The sequence below is a fragment of the Triturus cristatus genome, chromosome 9 (genome assembly GCF_964204655.1).
Source record: "Triturus cristatus chromosome 9, aTriCri1.1, whole genome shotgun sequence".
Classification (NCBI taxonomy): Eukaryota; Metazoa; Chordata; class Amphibia; order Caudata; family Salamandridae; genus Triturus; species Triturus cristatus.
This window is the reverse complement of record NC_140592.1, coordinates 1,030,005,309-1,030,026,350: the sequence shown is the minus strand read 5'-3', so window position 1 is coordinate 1,030,026,350 and position 21,042 is coordinate 1,030,005,309. Positions and strand designations below refer to the sequence as shown.

Genomic DNA, 21,042 nt, shown 5'->3' with positions numbered 1-21,042 from the left:
AATTCACAACTAGGGTAGAAGCAGGGTATTTGTTACAGGCATGGAACATGCAGGTGATGAGCACTGTATACAGATATGGAACACACATATTATAACTAGCATGGTATAGGTCTCAGGAAGGGTACCCAGCAGCCGGAGTATACGTTGCAGGCAGGGCACATTAAATTCTCGTGATGATCAGGCTGTTCGGGCATTACTCATGCATCTGCTGGTGGGAAACAGAATGCCTCATGGGTATTGGGCAGGGTGTCAAGATACTGAAACCTATTGCTGAGACATGGATGTGAGAAAGGTCCTTACATGGCAAAGAGAGATGTGCAACCATTTTCAATCTTGTTCCTGCACAGTAACCTGCAGTACAGCACCATAAACACTGACTCCTTTCAGCAACTAACATGCCCTTTGTGTAAACAGAAGAAGGAACTCTGTGCACCAACACAGACAGACGTATGCTACAAAAGGGCATCTTGGTGTTGCTATTTATCTAAAGACCAGGACCACACTTAGGACTATGGAAAAAGCCCTCTGCACTGAAGAAAGGGAGGCGGTACTACCAGTGTGAAGAGGAACAGGGCCCTGACTGAGAGGACATAATCAAAGCACAGGATTGAAACTTGCATTGAGGTAACTCACACCAGTCAATGAGTTGCCTAGGATGACACCGAAGCGTAACAACATTGAAATATAATATTGACGCCATCAAGATGGTCAGGAACATGCATCAGGCATTCTAGAATTCGGAGTTTAGAGCATGCATCAACCCCCAACCCAGCACACACCATCCCCGACTTCTGCATCTGCCCTAGATGGGCAAACAGCCTTTTTCTCTTTTCTCAAGCTTTTGAGGTCGAGTCACACCTATACAGGCAGATTGCCCTGATTCTGAAATATTTAAGTCATCTCTCTAGCTTTTACAATTCATGAGATCCTCCTGCTTATTTTCTTTATCGAATTATATATATTTGTTTATAAACCATGCAGGGATTCGAAAGTCAATGTGATGGAGTTTATATTCTGATTGCAAAGAGTGACTAGGAATGTATGGCCACATTGTTGGACCTTAAAACTCAAGTCCAGTTTACTGGGCTACTGGTGGATGAGTACTATGGGTGCTTCCAGTTTCCTGTGAATCTCTGCCAACCAAAACCCAAACACAGAAAGTTCTGAGGTATAGGTGGGGGCTCTACATTGAGGTGCGGATACGTCTTTACTACCAGTAGTCCCGCAATAGCCCCCGTGTTAAACACTTATTGAAAAGAATGTCAAGTGTACAAAGGGACTAATTTGGTTAACCACTTGCAGTGCAATGGAACCGAAGGCCCAGGAACACCAGTTGTAAACAACAAAATCAACAACAGGTACTGTCCAGTCATTACTAGCCCCGGACCCAGAAAAAAGGCTTCACATATAGAGCATACACCAATGCTGAATGGCAAGCTACATGTTGTAGGCACAGCACATGCAATGGGTACAAGGGTAAGAGCATGGGTGGAAGGTGGGGCTCATACTCTGACTCAATGCTTACGGATTATCTATGTCCTTCCGCAGCACATTCAGCGTGTAGTACACCTGGCCCAGGAAGTAGGACCGGTGAAGGCACTCCGTCAGATTCTTCCTCCAGTTTATGTAGATCAAGTTACGGATGAACTCGTCAAAGCTTTTCAACTGAAAATAAAATGATGAGAAGACATTTATGGAAATGGGCAATGATGAAGCAGACAGGAGCGGAAAATAAGAAAGGGATTAGGAGGGGGATTTGACAAAGGGTAGGAAACGTGAACGTGTAAGGTGAGAGCAAATAAAGGAGGTTAGAACAAAATAGGGGGCAGACTAAAAGGAAGGAAAAGGAAAGATCAGGGGAAGCACAAGAAGAGGACAGAGCGGAGAAAATGATAAAGAGATGCACAGTAAAAGAGGAATGTAAGGGTCAATGAGAGAAGGTGGGAAGAAGAGACAAGTAATAATATTCTTGACTGCCTGCATAAAGAGAGGTAAAAGAAGGAGGTGGGGAAAAGACTGAGTGACAGAGATAACAACTGCAGGGATTATAAGAGCGAAAGCAAGCAAGTGTTCATATTTGTTGTCGATCAATCTACAGTGTACGGAGAAGCAGTATTTTTCTGTTGCCCCTTTAGGCAGCCTAGCGCACAGGATGTAGACAGAGATAGCTTTACTGTGATGGTGGGGAGCCACTGCACTTCATTTCTTCAAGGACGGACGCAGGGGGTGGGCAGGGTTCTTACATGTTGCACAATCCACTATGCTATTCGCATGGTACGGGTCCATAGATATAGCTTGTAACAGCCTAAGAAAGAGTACCACACACAGAAAGCTAGAGGATCAAGGACACAAGAGAGGCAAGTAGTTCTCAAAGTTCACTCCTACTACCCGATTCAACGTTTCGATAACTTGTATCACAAATGCATCCTCAGTATGCAATCTCAGACTGCGACTGTAGCTACGGCAACACCTCTATATGACTAATGAGTTGTGGTCACGTCTGTTAATTTACGATCATGTGTTAAAGAGACACTTTCTTTACCAGATGTTTGAATTATGCAAAAGTCCTTCATGCAGCACTACCATCGGAGGTGGTATGAAAACTCCTGTAATGCTTAACACAGGAGACTGAGTCCCACCTAAGCAATCTGTGGAGCTCCTACTGAGACACCTTGAGCTGGGTGAAAAGATTATTATTGGTAAAAGATGTTAGTTCTGCCTTGAATCCTGCAACTGGCTGGTACTTCAGTCCTTCAGGACAGCTCATCCCATTGCACATACTTCACTCAATATTGGGTGACCTTTTCAAGTGTAAGACATGTCAAAGGCTTCCAGTATGCCCTGAAAGTGGCACACACACACACAAATTTTATTGGGACTTCTCTTACCAATATCACTTTTTTACCATGCTATATGATTTATGTGAACACTATTATTTTGGTTTCTCTCATGTGTCCCTCAAAGCCATAGTCCAGTTAAAAAAACTGTATGTGTACAGAGTCAAATAGCGAAAGTGTTTAGGGGTGGAATGGATAAAGTGAGTAAAAGGGTGAGAGAGAACTTGGCAGAGGAGGGAAACAGATTTTGGACAGCAGATGCACAGAGACAAAGAGGGTAGAGAGAGGGGTACTGTTAAAAGTCATCGGAGACTTTTCAGAGTAACAAAAAAAACGAGAGAAGTGAGGGGAAAATGGGATGAGAAGGGGGAATAAGAAAGTAAGAGGAAAGATTTGAGAGAGGGAAACTGTAACAAAGTGAAGGGGAAACTGAGAGGTTATCAGAGGGGGAGAACTTGTGGGCTAGGGGAGAACCAGGGTGTGGGGAGAGATCCAGGAGTGAGGGTGTATAAGGGTCAAATCCGATGACTGAGAGTAAAAGAACCATGGGCCAAGAAAGAGGATGAACTGGTGGGAGAACTGGTGAAAAGAGGGGAAAGCTGGAGGATAAGCATGGGTAAACAGAGGTGACAAATATGGGTAGAGAAGTAAAGGCGAAGTAGGAGAGAGGAAGAGAGAGGAAGAAAGGAAGGAATATTGAGGGACTACAAGAAAAGGAGGTGATGATAACCGAGAGAGAGGAAGTGGAGACCAACCCTCAGGGAGGGCAGTGAAGCACAAAGCAAAGGTAATATGAGGAGAGTGCGAGTAGAGGGAAAGACTCAAAAGGAAGAACTTGGGAAAATAAGAGTTAAATCTGAGAGAGGAAAAATAGAAAGGAAAAGTATTGAGACAGACTGGGGGGTAAGTAGAGAGTCAGGAACAATGATAGTAAGCGGAAGGGATACATTTACAAGGTGACAAGGCTACAAAATTAAACACTTATTTGAGGAGAAAAATGGGGACAAGTGAATCTCCAGAAGGATACTCTCCATGTACTGTTCTGTTTCGGGGTCAAAAGGCAGGAAGCAATTGAGTGAGATGTAAGATGGTTGTGCACTTCCTTATGTGGTTATAAAAATGAGATAGGACAGTGCCTGGTGGGGTAGGTGAGTAAAAGGCAGTTCACAGTTGGTGCAAAAGTGAACATGGGGGAAGTTTATGCCAGGTTTAAAGAGAGGAAGTGAGACAGAGTGGGATGAAAGCTGGAGTGATACAGAAGGGGATGTGGGGTGGTCGCTGGCATGGTTAGAGTTAAGGTAGGGCACTTGCTAGGGAGGGCATAAAATGGCATGACTGTACCTGTTGAGGATGGCACCAGAGGTCTATGTGAAACTGGTGGGTTAAATTATACACAAGTTAGGGCGGTCACAAGGGATTTCAGCACCATCTGTAAGGTACAACATTTGCCTACCACTTCCCTTTCCTCTCCACACAAAATTCCAGACCTGAAAAGAAACACTGAAAAGCTAAATACCATGGTACAGATGACACTACTCCTCTTCCACCCTCCATCATAGGATGCCACAAGCGACAAACTACCCCTGTGGCCTATTACAAAAGTAGTCCTGGAGGCAATAGGGCACATTCGGAAGGATCAGAAAGGAGGTGTGCTCAGTTCTTAGCTGGTGTAAGAGATATCAAAGACCACTTTCTCAGAGGGCAAGGGTTGTTACAAGATGGGGCAGTTCCTTGCAGTTTAGGTACTGAGAATGTAGAGGTTCTCACATGCGGTAAATGATGAGGCAAATGAATAGAACATGGGATAATGCATGACAAAACTTGTGATGGTTAAGTATCAATGGGGTTACCCGAAATGCTATCAGACCCGGGTCAAAATTGCAGTGCAATAAACAATTGGTCACAGTAGCAACAATTTAACAATACAAAAGAAATAGCAGCATTCACAAAACCAATTTGGCATAATCTGCAGTGAATGAAATATATTTTCAAAGCATGTATCACTTTAGTAAGGCAACACAGTTGCTCATGCATCTAGAATCATAAATACATTTGTGACAAAGGTGCTCTAGTGTTGGGAAAGGAAGGGTAGGGGTGTTCTGGAACAAAGTGAGTGAGTGAGTGTAATTGACAAGGGAGAGGTAATGTGACATATATACATCAAATTCACATAGAGAGACCTTTACGAGCTATCAAAGGTCAACTGTTCCAGTAAATACACACAGCATTAGAATTTCAGTCGTCACGGCTTGTATAATAGTTAATAGTAGTCAACGTTTCGACCCCTTAGAAGTTCAAGGTGTTTTGTTCCTTAGAGTGGGGTCTTCATCAGGACTGTGTGAGCGGAGCACCTAATCTGGCCAACAGCACTTACAATCAGGCTGTGCAGTCAAAGAGAGTGGGCTCAGCGGAGGGATGGAGTCAGAAGGTTGAAGTTTGAGATTTGTCATTTTACTGGGAGGGATCTTGTGAACCACAGTCAAACTACGGATGTTCATGCGTGCACTCTTCGCCGTACTGTTTCCCGCAAATTAGAGCTCCGCTGAGCCCACTCTCTTTGACTGCACAGCCTGATTATACGTGCTGTTGACCAGATTAGGTGCTCCTCTCACACAGTCCGGATGAAGACCCCACTCTAAGGATCAAAACACCTTGAACTTTTTAGGGTCGAAACGTTGACTACTATTAACTATTATACAAGCCCTGACGACTGAAATTCATTATCAATGTCTTCTAATGCTATGTGTATTAGATGTATATATGTCACATTACCTCTCCCATGTCAATTACCCTCACTCACTCACTTTGATCCAGAACACCCCAACCCTTCCTTTCCCAACACTAGAGCACTTTTGTTACAAATGTATTTATGATTCTAGGTGCATGAGCAACTGTGTTGCCTTACTAAAGTGATTAATGCTTTGAAAATAAATTGCATTCACTGCAGATTATGCCAAATTGGTGTTGTGAATGCTGTTTTTTCTTTCGTATTGTTAAATTGTTGCTACTGTGACCAATTATTTATTGTACTGTAAAACGTGTAATGGTGCAGCTCCTTGTTGAGTAGATAAATGTTGTGACCATGTTCTCATAGGCAAGACATGAGGTGGTATAGTTTCTCATGGGGTAGGATGAAGTAGATTACCTAATTAATGCGGGAGAAGGTGGGGCAGTCTCACTAGGTAAGCAGTAAGGTGGGGCAGTTACTAAAAAATGTGGGAAAAGCATAGCAATTCCTCAGCCATCGAAAGTAGAAGTGACTTGAAGCACTATTACATGGTAGGTAAGATGATGTAAGCAGATCCTCACAGGGTAAAAGTAAGGTTGGTCCAGGTTGTGCAAGTAATGAGTTAGGACAATTCCTAAAAAGTAAAGAATGAGTCAAGGACTATCCTCACATCGGAGTACATCGGACACAGATCTCATCAAACAGCAAGGCGGGACAGTTCCTCACATGTAAGGAAGAGGTGAGCGAGCTCCTCATGTGGTAGCAAATGTGTAGCTGCAGATGAGGGGGAATAGTCTTCAAAGCCCATGGATGAGATGGAACAGCCCACAATGCCAAGAAGGGTGGTGGCTTGTATAGATACCAATAAGAAGGATGGTGGCTTGAATTGTGGTTGCTTACCGTTGAGTTGATAATGATTAAAACAATGGCGACCATGGTCAAGCTGCGGAAGGCATCCATGTCCCGATTGCCCAGAACTCCATAATACTGGCTGGGAATCACCCCCACCTGATAAATCACCAGCTGTGCTGAAGCAAGAAAAGGGGACATGGGTTAAGCGTTAAGCATCTGCTTACCACAAAATACAAACCTCAGAGCAATGGGTATGAGCCACAATATCCTCGATGTTGTACAAACTTGTAGTCAAGCACCCAATCCCATAGCATAAGCAAACATGACAGACATTAGGCACCTCAAAATCAGGCAACGAACATAATGGAATAATAGGCACCCTTTTTGAATCTATCGTGAAACAATGAAATGCTCCACCCATAAGGGTGGTAAAACTAAACAGAAAGCTCTGCAAACCTTCACAACTTTTAGAAGTAGGCATAAGGGGACCCATATCCCGGAGAGATGTCTACATCAGGCTCTGCAAAGAAATACCTGGCACTCTACTCCCACATTCTCCAGTACCAAAAGTGAGAGATGAACCTTAGGGCTCTATTGAACTAAACATATTTTTGTACTTCTGCAATTGTGTCTAGCACCAACATGTTACCTTTCAGCTACCTCAAAGAACACACATGGAGCATGTTGCACATCTAAGGAAACCGAAAGTAAATCGACAATTATAGTTCTTCTCATTGGTGCCATTTGCCTAACCTGTAATTTTGGCTGTACTGCCTATGCAGGTTAGTTTCTTATAGTAAATGTCTCCTTTTACAAGACATCAATACTTTACATATTTCCAGAATGATGAAGAAGCTAATCTTAATACTATGCACCAGTCTCTTTCTCTCTTTTTCCTTCTTCCATTTGGTCTTTCAAATATTCCCCAGATACATATTACTACGGGGGAGTGGGTCTATGCTGTGCTGCCTATTTCACAATAATAATAATAAAAAACAAACCTCTTGCTTCTATCCACTAAGCACTTTCACTATCCACAACACACACATCTTCATTCCTCCAGTTAAAAAAACAGTCAAATGCTTAGGTGTAACCTGCAGTTTCACTCTTGCCCAGCAACTCCACGTGGAATGTAAAATGGTTTCATTTAAACCATGTTCGACCTTTACCAATTGCTCAATGTGGGGTCATAGTGCATGGTAGCTCTGCTAGATTTAGCTGTTGTGTGGGTCCAGTGCATGGCGATTCTTGGCTCAGTCTTTGTTACATTTTTAAAAGTCATAAATGCAGATGAAGTTCTCCTTAATTTGCCACTTCATTTCTGATGTAGCATGCATCAGCAGCAGTGGGACGAGGAGTGGTAGGCACTGAAAGTGCACGTCAGTTTGGCCGGCCGGCTACTCGAGTTCCATTAGTAGCATTTTGGGTTTTATTCTTTTTGGGGAAATTAAGCCACATGAGGTCAACCCCTCTGAGCTGTATAATTTTGCACCCAAAGCAGCGCAAAATTATGACACAAGGCAGACATACCATACCTACCTAGACTGTATCTTTCGGTCTGCCACCTCTAACACACTTGGTGAACCACTGCAAAGAAAGACTTAGTTACAACCTTTGAGCGAGGGATTACAAGGGGCAGAGTCCATTCGGCAGCTTGCCCCCAAAACAGCATTGTCCATATAGCCCCATGTTATTCACTATTGTAGCACCAAGCACTTAAAACACTAGATCAGTGCTCTGTGGCTGTATCCTAGTTCTAAAAACTGCTACGGCCTTCAGTTTTCTCTGTATCCAAAGCTTAACTGTTCTACTTCCCTAAATGCAAATAAAATATCAGGTCTTTTACGAAGATATAACTATGAGTTGCTCGATTGTACATTTACATGAGGTTTAGAACCAGGCGCCAAACCTAGCACCAAAACAGGAGTACAATTCACTTGATGAGTAACTCAGTGGCTTTGTTTGGATACCCCCTCTCATCACTTCCACATGAACAGTGTCCAACTCCCTTCTAATGGTTCTGCCAAAGTCCCTTTACAGGGGCTGCTCTCATAGAACGTACTGTCCTTCGAAAGATGTGTAAAGCGGGGTCCTTCTATTTGTGCTTGACAGATCTTTTAAGCAGGTCTTGGGACAGTGACTGCTATTTAGCAGTTGTCCAATGAGCAGCTGTTGGTTACAACTTCTACGCCAAGGCTTTTGGTGCCACTGCACTGCTCAATCGGTAGCAAGCATTCCTATTTAAGGCTTTAGTTTCGAAAGGGGAATGCGGTGGAGTGGTTAATGCGCATTCAAAAGGTGATGATAGTTTGATACTCGGATACTGTTTAAAACAAAAAAGTAATTAAATGCCACAGCACGCTTCGACCCTTATCCTTAAGAGTCTACATTTTTTATCCTTAAGAGTCTACATTTTTATCTCCAATATCACAATGACAGTTATAGATATAAACAAAAAAGCAGAAGGTCGGAGCAGATTCTCAGGCGGAGATTTAATCCCAAACGTATTTACATCACTTATGTTGCGTTACCGTCCTATACACACACTCTCCAGTAGTCCATGGATCTCAATCTTTAAGCCTTGTCTCCAGTCCCCGATTAATGCTGCCGAACAGAATGCTACAAAGTTGTTGGTCATTTATCCTAGTTAGGAAGGGGCTCTGGGTGCAAGGCAAAAAACGTAGTGGGTTTCAGCCCATTGAGCTAGCAAGTAACGACAAAATAGTAAAAAGTCAGTGTGACGGGGGGAATGTTACCAGGTAGACCTACCTGGTAACATTCCCAAACCATATACATATCTGAATCAGTGGCCTTTCCAGGATGAACATACTATAAATAGAGGTCAGGCTACATGGACCAGAGCAGCATGCCTTAGAAGGAAGTGAAGCCTCTAATGCCACAATCTCAGGAGTACATACCAGAGTAATGCTAGTACTGGCAGACTAGGGGGAAATCTTTAGCCTCACAGAGGGAGGGAGGTACAAGGGCAATCTCATAGCCTGTGTGTAACCTCAAGTCAAGTAGTTTATTAAATTAAGTAAAATCACCGCATAAATGAAACATATACAAAATGTACAGTACATTGCTTTTAAATAATGTTAAAAAGATAGCCTATCTTAGTGACATAGAACCCAGTTATGAAGTTTGAATTGCTGGGTACATTTCTGTTCCAAAGTGCTATGTGCTAAGCCACAGTAATACAATATTACCAGTCGTAATGGCTCAGAGGGGGCCATTATCTGATTTTATGGGTACTGGCAGTATTATATTATAAATTACTTCATAACAGGCTACAAAGCGATGGGTTTTTCCCCCCCCGGAGCATCCCAGTGTCAGCGGTGCAGCACTCTGAGCCACAGTGCTGCGGCCACTTGCACATGCTTATTTCTACCAATTCGATGACAAAGTGTAAATGCTATTGTCGCCATAGTGGCCGTCATATGAGTGATAGTTCTTTTAAAGGTCAGTTCAACTGTTGCACCGGATGACCAAGGCCTAGTGTGTAAATATGCTTCTTTAGCACTTCGGCTTGAGGATCGGGCATTTGAGAGCCACAGGTCCCTTGCACAATCCTACGAGTCCAAGGTGAGACTGCAGCAAGGGAGCTCCTTCCAGGCTTCGGCTTGTGATTTGCAGGTAGTTGGAGGCCAGAAGGTCCATACACTATCCTAAGGTTCCATGGTACGACTACAGCGAAAGGTCACTGACATCGTGCACAGATCACAGGTTGCAGTGGGTTGCTCGTTCTGTCCAAGTTGAAGTACAGAGCCTTCTGAACCACCACCTTTTTTTAACATCTGTTCGGCTTGTATCACAATTGTTACCAGCCGACAGCTTAACACCACATCTGATCTAAAACATGCGAGGATAGCTTGACACCTGGTTCTCATCTCCCGTTGATTAAGGCCGTACTGCAGTAGGAGGTGCCGTGGCTCATAAGTTAGTTTGGGGCAGAGGCACACAATACGAGTTATGTCCTCATTTACATCCCCAACAGAGCTGAGTGGTGAATTATATTCTGTTCTCCAGGTCGCCCTGTGGGCAGTCTCCAAGTATGGCTGGGGTTTCAGGAGATTGTAATTGTTCAAAGTCATCCATCCATGTGGTCCGCTAGCTAGAGAGGCTTTGTCTTCAATGAGCGATTGTATGTTGACTGCTCTATTGATCGTTCTTATGAAGACCGAGTGACCTGTCGGCATTTACCAGAGCTCTATGGCTCCTAGGGATGTCGGTGCCTGGACTAGATATTGTCATGTTGGAGTCTTAGTGTGGCCTGACATCTCCTTCCAGATTAGCTGGTTGAGTGACATTTCCGTTGTATTTTTGAGTTTATGGCACGTTTGCACAAAGGTTGCTTGTCTAGCTAATTATAGTTTCTTTTTTTTTTTTGTTTTTTTTTTTAAACCGTTTATTACAAGTCTCAAGAATATACAAGTATGGGCCTACAACCTTCCGGCCGGCCGCTAGCAATGATAGGAGCATAAGACATACATTTATGAAACACGTGGCGTTGCAGAGGAGCATACTCAGGAGGTAACAATGTCAAAAGCCACAATAGCCGGACCCCACTATACGGTTTCATTTTAAATTAAGAACAACAAGAAAACCCACACCCACAAGGCAACCCACAATCGAAAATAGCAGCACGTGCTCCCCTAGAGGGGGGATCCCAACTATCCACAGGAATCTAAAAAGGGGGAAGAGAACAGAGCGAGGACTGGGGGAACCCAATGCCTGGTACCGGAGAGAGGAGTCGGCTAAGGGGACGGGGCTGGAGAGGTATCAGGCAGCAACGGTGGTGCACAGATACCCCCGCGGTAGGCGTTCCAGGGGCCCCATACTTTCACCCATGTCCCAGGCTTACCCCTCGCCACATACACCACCTTTTCTCGAAACATGCACCAGTCCATGTGTTCTTTCCAGGCCGACACCGTCGGGGGCCTCTGGGATCCCCACAGCTGAGCAATGTCACGCTTGGCTATCATATATCCCAGAGTCACCCACCACGTCTGTGGCACCGAGTAATCAGTTGGTTCCCACACATTCAACAGGCATCTCCTCGCTTCAGGCAGCAGCGCCACATGCGTAACCACTCGCAAGACCTCATGCACACCACGCCAGAATCGCTCCACCTCCGGGCATTCCCACAAGATATGCAGAAAGGTCCCCAAAGCACCACACCCACGCTTACACAACCCATCTTCAGCATAGCCCATACGCAGAAGCTTCGGCCCCGTCATGGAGACCCGGTGGAGTATCTTGAGCTGGACGAAGCGAAGGCGAGCCGGTATGGCCACCTCCTTCGGGGAGGCCACCGCAGAGGTCCAATCCTCGTCGTCCAACTCCAGCCCGTCGGCAACCCAGGCCGCACGAAGGGCAGTTAACAGGCCCGAGCGGTCGTTAATCAGCTTTTTGTATATCAAGGAGATCGCGCTGTCCGGGACATGCCCATCCAGCATTCTGTCCTCCAGGGGGGAATATTCCGGGATGGAGGCAACGTCCGAAAAGACGGAGCCCAGCGCATGACGGACCTGCAAGTACCGAAAGTATTCACTGTCCTGCAACTGAAATTCCGTCTGCAGCATCTCGAACGTTTTAAATCCTCCCCTCGTCCAGAGATCCCCCACTTTACTAATGCCGATTATGTCCCACTTCTCAAAGCCCTTAGAGGTCCACAGGGAGCCCAACCGCTCAGACGCGTATAGTGGTGACGCCCGGGTCAAACGGTCCTTCCACCCCATAGCTGCATTGGCCGCGTGCCACACTTGCACCATGACACGCGTGGGGCCCGTCAGACGAGCGTCGGGCGCGCTGGAATAAAGCGCCCGATTATAGTCGCCACCTGGTAATAGCACCCTGTCCATTTCAAATGCCGGGTTTAAGGCGGGCCCGTATAGGCCATGGTTAATTGCAGCTAGCTGGGAGGCCCAATAGTACAGTTTAATATCAGGGAGGGCAATCCCCCCGTCATACCATGGGAGCGTCAACTTCGCCAGGGCAATACGCGGCCTCCCGTCCCAGAACAGGCGGCGCTGCAGACTCTCCACCTCACGGAAGTAGCGCGCCGGGACTAAGTCCATAGTGTTCTGCAAAGCGTACAGGAAGCGTGGCAACGACATCATCTTGAACAATGCCGCCCGGCCGAGCGGCGATAGCGGCAGGCGCCGCCAACGCGCGACGTCCTCCTTCAGGCGCTGGAGGGGGGGAAGCAAGTTCCGTTCGTAGCGGGCCTCCGGGTCCAGAGTGATGAAGACACCCAGGTACCTGAACCCCCGCGAGGCGATCTGGATCGGACAGCCCCGCGGGAGGATGGGAGCCTCCCCAGAGAGTACATACACACATGATTTGGCCCAGTTGATGACAAGGCCGGAGTTGCGACCGAATGAATGTAAAACATCAACCAGTACTATCAATGATTTACGTGGGGAGGCTAGGTACAAGAGGATGTCATCAGCGTATAGGGACACGCGGTCCTCATACTCAGGAGTCCAGCGGAGACCGCGGATAGAGGGATGCCACCGCAGCCACTCCGCCAGGGGCTCCAAGGCAAGTGCAAACAGGAGCGGCGACAAGGGGCAGCCCTGTCGCGTGCCCCGGCCCAGCTCGAACGGGGCCGATACTCTTCCGTTCACCACCACCTGTGCCAATGGGCCCGAATACAACAATTTGACCCAACCGATAAACCCTGGGCCAAATCCAAACTTCGCAAGCATCGCCCAAATGTATGGCCACTCAAGCGTATCAAACGCCATGGTGGCGTCTAAGGACGCCAAAATGGCCGGTTCCCGTATGAATGGGACACGTGCGAGCACCCCATGCAAACGCCGCAGGTTAAGGGCCGTGTTGCGATGGGGAATAAAGCCGGACTGGTCCTGATGAACCAGGTCGCCCACCACGCCGACCAGCCGATTGGCCAGTACCTTGGCGAGAATTTTGGGCTCCGCATTCAGTAGCGAGATAGGCCGATAGGATGTAACCCGGTCCCGAGGTCTCCCTTCCTTGTGGATCACCACGATTGTAGCCAGACGCTGGTCCAGCGGGAGGGAGCCCAGCGAGTGGGCCGCCAGGAACATTGCGCGGAGGTGGGGCGCCAGTGTATCCGGTCGCAACTTGTACAACTCGATAGGGATACCATTCGGGCCCATGGCCTTGCCAGAAGCGACCGAACGTATGGCGAGGGCGATCTCGTCGGAGGTGGGAGCGGCGTCCAGCGACACCCTGTCCTCCTCCGAAAGTGAAGGCAGCGCGATATCCCTAAGCAGAGCACGGGAATCTTCTTCAGAGCAGGAAGAGACCGGGGAATACACCTCGCGGAAATAATCCGCGAAACAGGAGACAATTTCTTCTGGCTCAATTACACACACACCATCCGTTTTCTCAATCAGCGGGACCACACGATTCGCTCTCTCCTTTTTGTCCAACCACGCTATCAGTTTACCAGCCTTATCACCCACATCATACAGTCGCCCCTGCTGCTCTCTACTGAGGCCCCTGGCCGCCTCCGTGACGAGGGCCCTATAAGCCGCCTGCTTGAGTTGGAGGACATGTAGTGCAGCATCCGTCACCCCACCTTCTAGATTACCCTCCAATTCGGCTATTTCAGCCTCCACCCGGGTCACCTCCTCCCGCTCGCGCCTCCGGGCGTGGGAAATAAGGGATAGGGCCTCTCCTCTGAGAACTGTCTTGAAGGCCTCCCACAGGGAGATGGCCGAAGGCACGGACCCCACATTCTCATCAAAATATCGCTGCAGGGATTTAATCAAGTCAGCGCGAATAGTGGGGTCGCGCAGGTACCAGGAATTGATTGGGACTACCCTACCCTCACCCCTCGGAAAGACATCGAAATGTAACAGGAGCGGGGAGTGATCCGAGATACCCCGTGCCAAATGGCGCACCTCTCCCACCCTCCCGACATAGGCCGCCGGGACAAGGACATAGTCAAGCCGTGAGAGACTACCATGGGCCCCCGAGTGAAAAGTGTACTGCAGCTGCGTGGGATGTTTTAAACGCCAGCAGTCCACCAATCCCAGGGTATCCAAGAGGCCGGATAGCCACGCCTGTGCCCGGGGGAGGTCCCTAGGGGGGTGACGATCCACAGTCCCAGAAACCACCGCATTGAAGTCCCCCCCCACCACCAGAAGCCCCCCCGGAAGGCCAAGGAGGAGGCGCCCCAGGTCTGCAAAGGTGGTAGACTGCAGCCCCGGTGGGACGTATACTGACACAAAGACAACCACTTTGCCCTCCATTCTACCCACCAAGACAGTGTAGCGTCCCCTATCATCGTGGAGCACCTCATCAATTTCCAACGGGAGCGAGTTCTTTACCATGATGCCCACACCCCTGGAGCCTGACGTGAAACCCGAGTGGGCCACAAGGCGGTAGCCACGCCGATTCATGGCACAGAAGGAATTGCCGATAAGGTGTGTCTCCTGCAGAAAGACTACATCGGGCGAGAGTCGCTTCAAAAACTGCAGGACCACACCTCGTTTGATCCTGTCCCCCAGTCCATTAACGTTCCAAGACAACAAAGTTAATTCCCTACCCCCCATCATACACAGAAGCCATCATTCGTCCCCCTGAGAGCACCTTAGAACCAACACAAAAATAAGTTTGCCTTGTGATAAAAATGAACAACACCCCATCCCTGCCCACCCACCCCAACAAAACTCCCCCCTCCCTGCACCCCTGCATGAGCCCAAACAGCCCCCCCAACGTGCAGTGTGCCTGTCGCCCCATAGATAGTTAAACTAACTAGACCCCCAGAGGAGGAGGGAGAACCCCCAAGAGACCCCACACAACCTCCATAGGAGGGGAACTTACACGAACAGACGCATAGTCAAAAGTGGCATCAAGTTCGTCCCGAGCGAGGCCTAATATTAGTCCCTCAGTTCTGATCCGGCGAGTCCTCTCCCCCCACCGCTCCCCCCCCGCCCCCCCGATCCCGATCCCCAGACAGAGTATCCAACCAGTCCCCGGCCGCTTCGGGACGATCAAAAAAGTGCGTGCGACCATCCACCTCCACTCGCAGCTTAGCTGGGAAAAGCATGGCGTATTTGAGGTTTAGATCCCGAAGTCGGCGCTTGACACCGAGGAAGCTCAGTCTCTGCTTCTGGACCGCTGGGGTGAAATCAGGATAAAAATTAACGTCCATATTTTCAAGTCTAACCGGTCCCTGTAGTCTGGAGGATTGCAGGATAGCGTCTCTGTCCCGAAAATTGAAAATCCGGGCAATGAGAGGTCTCGGAGGGGCGCCGACCTTAGGCCTTCCCCCGGGAACCCTGTGGGCCCTCTCCACCGCGAAAAATTTACTCAGCCCCCGTGGCTGGAGATGGGTAACAATCAGGTCTTCCACGAAGAGGTCCGCCGCCGCCTCCTCACGTCCCTCAGGCACCCCGATGATGCGGATGTTGTTCCTCCGGGCCCGACTCTCGGAGTCCTCCAGGCGGCGATCCATCAGCGCACTCGCTTGACTAAGCCGGCGCATCTCCATTTGCAGGGCCGCCACATCTGTCGTAAGGCCCGATGCGGTGTGGGCCAAAGAATCGACTCGGTCGTTGGTTTTGGAAAGATCGGCCCTTACCAGGCCAACGTCCACGAGGACCGAGTCGATCTTCTGCGCCAGTGTATCGAAGCGCTGGCCCACCGAGGCCTTCATCTCGGCGATGGCGCCCATAACATCCCGCAGAGTCAGATCCGTGGGCAGATCAGGGGCATCAGTAGGGCCCTCAGGGGACCTGCGTGGCACCTCGGGAGATCCCCTCTGGAGGGTATAGCGGTCCATGCTGTTAGACTGATGGGCTGCGCCACGCCGGGTCGATTTTATCTTTGCCCGGTCACCATCTTGTTTCGTGGCCATGGTCCCAGTCTCCTGGTCGCACCAGCCACGTCGTGAAGAGCAGCAAACCGGTTCACGGGCTCCGGGGGGGGGGGGGCCACCTCCGATCCGCGGGGTGGATCACAGCCGGTGGGCAGGCAGGATCTCCCAGCGAGGCCACACCAACACACAAGGCCCCGCGACCCAACCTCGCAGAAACAGCAAGGGGGGTGCGAAAGCGAAAGTGAAAGTGAAAGTGCGGGGTACGCGAGTCGCCAAGCCCTGTCCGCCGCTGTTGTTCACTTTGTCTCCGGATCCCCCCACAGCTCAAGTCCGGGGTTCGGCAAAGAGAAGGCCGCAAACCTCGATCGGTGCTAACGCCGGTGTCCGAGGTCCGATTTGGAAGCGGAAAACGGGTGCCACCTCAGCTCAGGCTCACCAACACAGTCCCCTCATCTGGGACAGGATAATTTCAGGATAGTTGTAGGAGGTCCCGGAGGTCCTCGGGAGCCTCGCACCTACGCGGCCATCTTGGTTGCGCGCTAGGCTCCTCCCCTAATTATAGTTTCTTGATTCCAAACTTGAGCCGGAGTTGCACAGGGGAGACATGCATCGGTAAGTGGAACACGTACCTTAGGATCAGTAAACTGTCCCTCCCTCTCAAAGGTTCACAGCCATAGGCTATAGTTTGGAAGTGTTTGGCTTCCATCACTTTTATTAGCGGAGTTTGACTTCTTGGTGTTTTATAGAGGGTCTTTGAGGACACAGCTAGCCCATTTCCTTTCCTTTTGATACAAGTCTTTTGTTCACTGAAATTTACCTTTGAATCAAACACACTCCCTAGATATTTGTAATCACTTACTTCATCAAGAGGCACGTCTCCCAGGTGCCACCTAAAGCAATACTTCCTTTTACCATTGACTGTCATTCTTTTTGATTCCTTATGATTTATTTCTAGGCTGTTCATGTCAGAGAATGCTTTAATGACTCTAAGCAGTCTCTGGAGGCCAATAGGTGTCTGACTCAGTTGGACAACATCGTCAGCATTGAACATATGGCTTGGTGGCAATCCTCCGAGAACAGGGGCATAAGAGTTTGTTCCATTTTGCAATGGGGTGAGATCAGCCATAAATAGATTGAAAAGCTGGAGTGCCAGCGCACATCCCTGCTTCAAACCTTGCTTGGTTTCAATTTTCCCCGAGAGGTGTGTGCCGGTTCCCAGCTTTATTCTCACCCCTGTACCTTTGTGCAGCATCTGAATGGCCCGTAATAGACCTGGGGGAATCCCCCACTATGCTCAGAGTTTTAGACGATCAATCCTGTCAAAAGCCCCTTTAAAATATATGTAACGGGGAACAACCTTTACATCGCGGTTAGTACACCGCGATGCAGTTACATCGCAATCGTTACAACGACTGCATGTTACCACACCATGCCATTACAACGCAAGTCTTTACATCGACTTGCGCTAGATGGCGTGCTAACATTACAAATAGTGTAGTTTACTATCCAAACACTTTCCCTACTGTTAAGTGGACTGGAGTTGGAATAGTAAATTACGCTTTTCTAATGTTAGCACGCCATCTAGTGCAAGTCGATGTAAAGACTTGCGTTGTAAAGGCATGGCGTGGTAACATCGCAGTCGTTGTAACGACCGCGATGTAACGGTACGCGTTGTAAAAACTCGCGTTGTAACATCGTACATCCATATGTAACAGATGTGTAGAGGTTTATAGTTACACTTTGCTCGATCTAAGATTGACAGGGCCATCACATTGGTAATTTTGCCGATGCCTCTCTTAAAGCCGGCTTGATTAAATAGTATAATCTGATTTTCCGTTGCCCAGGTTGTTAGTTCCTTAAGCAGCAAAGTTAAAAAGCACTTGAAGTCATTATCGAACAATGTCATTAATCGATCATTTTTGGGGTTGTTTTTATTGCCTCCTTTGTATATTGGGACAGGGTTGATCCCTTCCAAGACTCTGGAATATGATTTTGCAACAGCACATTGTTGAAAGCCAGCTCCATTTTCTTGCTCCAGTAGGGTAGGTTTTCTTTAACAATTGCTTGAGGGCACCCCATCGCGCTGGCCTGAGGTGATAATTCTGTGAATCTGGCTTGATGTAAATTACATGTCTTGTGACTTGATACAGCCATGCTGATATTCAAATGGCACAGGTGCACATGATACACGGGGTTCAACCGTGTAGTGTGTTATCTGGTTGTTAGCGCTACATACAAGATGCTTAATAATCAGACCGAGTGACTTCACTGATGCCGCAGTTTTCCGGTGGCTTCTGTGTCCTGCCAATGTGGTTGACCATCTTCCAAATCTCGCAAGAATTTGCTTTTTACTTGAGTGCCAGAGCTTGGCCCAGAAGTAGTCATTCACCCATTGTTTTATTCCCCAGCATATTTTACTGTATTGTTGTTTACTTTGATTGATGATGGGTTCTTTCTTAGTGCCTTGAAAGCCCAATTCACATCTCTTTGCCTCCTGCATTGCTGAATCTTTGGCTGTCCTATTGGTGGTCGTATTACCCTTTGCACCAGGCCTCGGTGCCAGCCACCTGAGTGTTTTAGAAGGGGGACTTTTGTAAAAAAGAGACCAACACTCGATGGGGCGTACGATTTGTAGGAAACATGATTAAAAAATAGCTCGGGCACTTTCTTCTATGACTGTAATAGATTCACTTGTCCATCTCCTCTTCCTAGAGTCTATTGAGAACAGGTGGTCTTTGGTGTGGTGGCCTGCCTTTAAAGCCAGTTCTATTTCCTGTGGAAGATGGTCGCTTTCTAATTTTGGTTGCATCTTGAAAGATTTGAGTAGCTGGAACATTTGGACAAGCATAAAAGTGTAGCCCAGAGTGGCGCTGCTTCTTTGGCAGTGATGTGTGAAAGCCATGGGCCTGTCGGATTGAGATCGACATTTGGCGCCCTCAGGGCTAAGTATTCTAGCTCCAGATTTAGCTTTGCACACTGTTTGTCACAGTGCTTACGTTCATTGCCACTTACTGTCAGAATGCCCCATATGAGATCTTGGGCTATTATGTCGCACCCATGGGAGCTTCCTAACATGGTCATATTTTAAAGTCCCCAGAGATAATTAATTCAGGAGCACGAGTTTGATGCTTATGCTCTAGTATGACTCTTTTCAGTTTATTGGACAATCTCACTCTGGCTTTACCCTCTGGGTGAATGTAGATGTTATTAAAGACAAAGGGCCATGTGTATCATTTCAAATTGCGATTGCAAACGCCGAAATTCGCAGAATTGCAGCGTTTGTGATCGCAATTGGGCTTAGTGGTATGTATTAAAGTAAAACTTCCAAAATTTGCGAATCCCTATTTTGCGATTGCATTTAAGGAATCGCAAATTGCGATTCCTTAAATGCAATGTAAGAAGCTCAGAAAAAGTGCAATTTGGCCTTAAGGAATCGCAAATTACCACCAACTTCTAGTTGGTGGTAATTTGCGATGCATTTTTCAAAGTGCCATGTGGCACACATACATGCCCTTAGGGTATGTATGTGTGCCACATGTGCACACATGCATATTTCAGGGGTGCAACAGGGTGTCCTTTTGACACCCTGGCACCCTTGAAATTGCATTCTCAATTTGCGATTCACTTAGGCCTCTAGGCCCATAGGAATGAATGAGGAGGTATTCCTAAATTGCGAATCGCAATTTGCGATTCGCAATTAAGGAATACGTAGGATATGCAAAATTATTTGCAAATCCTACATACATAGCGTTTTGCGATTCTCAAATAGCGATTCGCAAAAAAAAAAAAAAAAAAAGAAAAATCGCTATTTGAGAATCGCAAAAGAACATTTTGATACATATGGCCCTAGGTGAATATAATCTAATTTTCCCTTGGCTCCTTGTGGCATTACGATGTGGGGATAGTGCCTGAAGCCACTGCATGGAATGTCTCACTTTTCTTCTATATTACAACAAAGACGATACCGGGCCCTATGATGTTTCCCTGAACTGTCTTTTTTTCAGGTAAATCAAAACAACCGGATTATTTAATTTAGCTCCAAATTTGGGACAGCTGCTTTTCTTTGTTTTGAGGGACAAATACTCTCACCGAAGACCATGGAAATCTATGACAACTAACAAGGTCAGGTAGATGTGAAGGGAAGACAAGGCTCTAACCTTACTTATTAACCAGAAATGTAGTATTTTTTATTCTGTTAACTTTTGTTCATGACCACACAGTAAAGCTCATATCCCAAGTCATTTAATCACGTGTGACTGCCCTCTTCCAGCCTTGGGATGTAGAGGCCGAAAACCCACCATTCAAAAGTAAACTGTCATTCTAAAATTAAAAATAAGTGATGAAGAAAGGTCAGGGATCAAATGGAAAGCTCCAGAGTTCAGACATGTGGCTTAGGGAATAGGAAGGTGGGTGATGTGGTGTAAAGGGAGACCAGTTACAGCTTCAACTGGCTTCCAAAGTCATGTTTAAAGAAGAAGGAGTACTGGTTCTGGGAATGGCAGGAGAGCCAATCAGCAGTACTGTGTTACTGTCAACTTTTAGGTTGCCGAGTCTTGCGACAGCGGATTGTGGTTGAACATTTTCCAGTGCCATGGTGCAATGGACTTGGGACATCCACTGGACCCACAAGTCCCCACTAACTACTGAGGAGCTACAATATAGGGTTAGAGTGCTACTGCACATTTAAACCTTTAGAGATTAAAAGGAATTCGGTCGTAAAAGCTCCCACAAAGTAAGGTGTACAATGCAAGTCGAGCAGCACTGCAAGCTCACCGCAAGCCAGTGCTTAATTTGTCCTGGTGGTTTCC

The 21,042-nt window shown here is 47.4% G+C and overlaps 1 protein-coding gene across 4 annotated transcripts in view; it reads right to left on the bottom strand.

Annotated features, from left to right (window-relative positions):
* The window catches only part of ABCD4 (ATP binding cassette subfamily D member 4), a 179,901-nt gene that overhangs the window by 140,444 nt on the left and 18,415 nt on the right, over nucleotides 1–21,042 (bottom strand). For 3 of the 4 annotated variants that reach the window (XM_085626767.1, XM_085626768.1, XM_085626770.1), the window contains 2 exons: nucleotides 6,466–6,593; nucleotides 1,526–1,665 (listed from right to left, as the gene is read on the bottom strand). In XM_085626767.1, the coding sequence (XP_085482893.1) occupies nucleotides 1,526–1,665; nucleotides 6,466–6,593 (268 nt within the window). The remainder of the gene's footprint in view (nucleotides 1–1,525; nucleotides 1,666–6,465; nucleotides 6,594–21,042) is intronic. The other variant, XM_085626769.1, reaches the window with a different exon arrangement.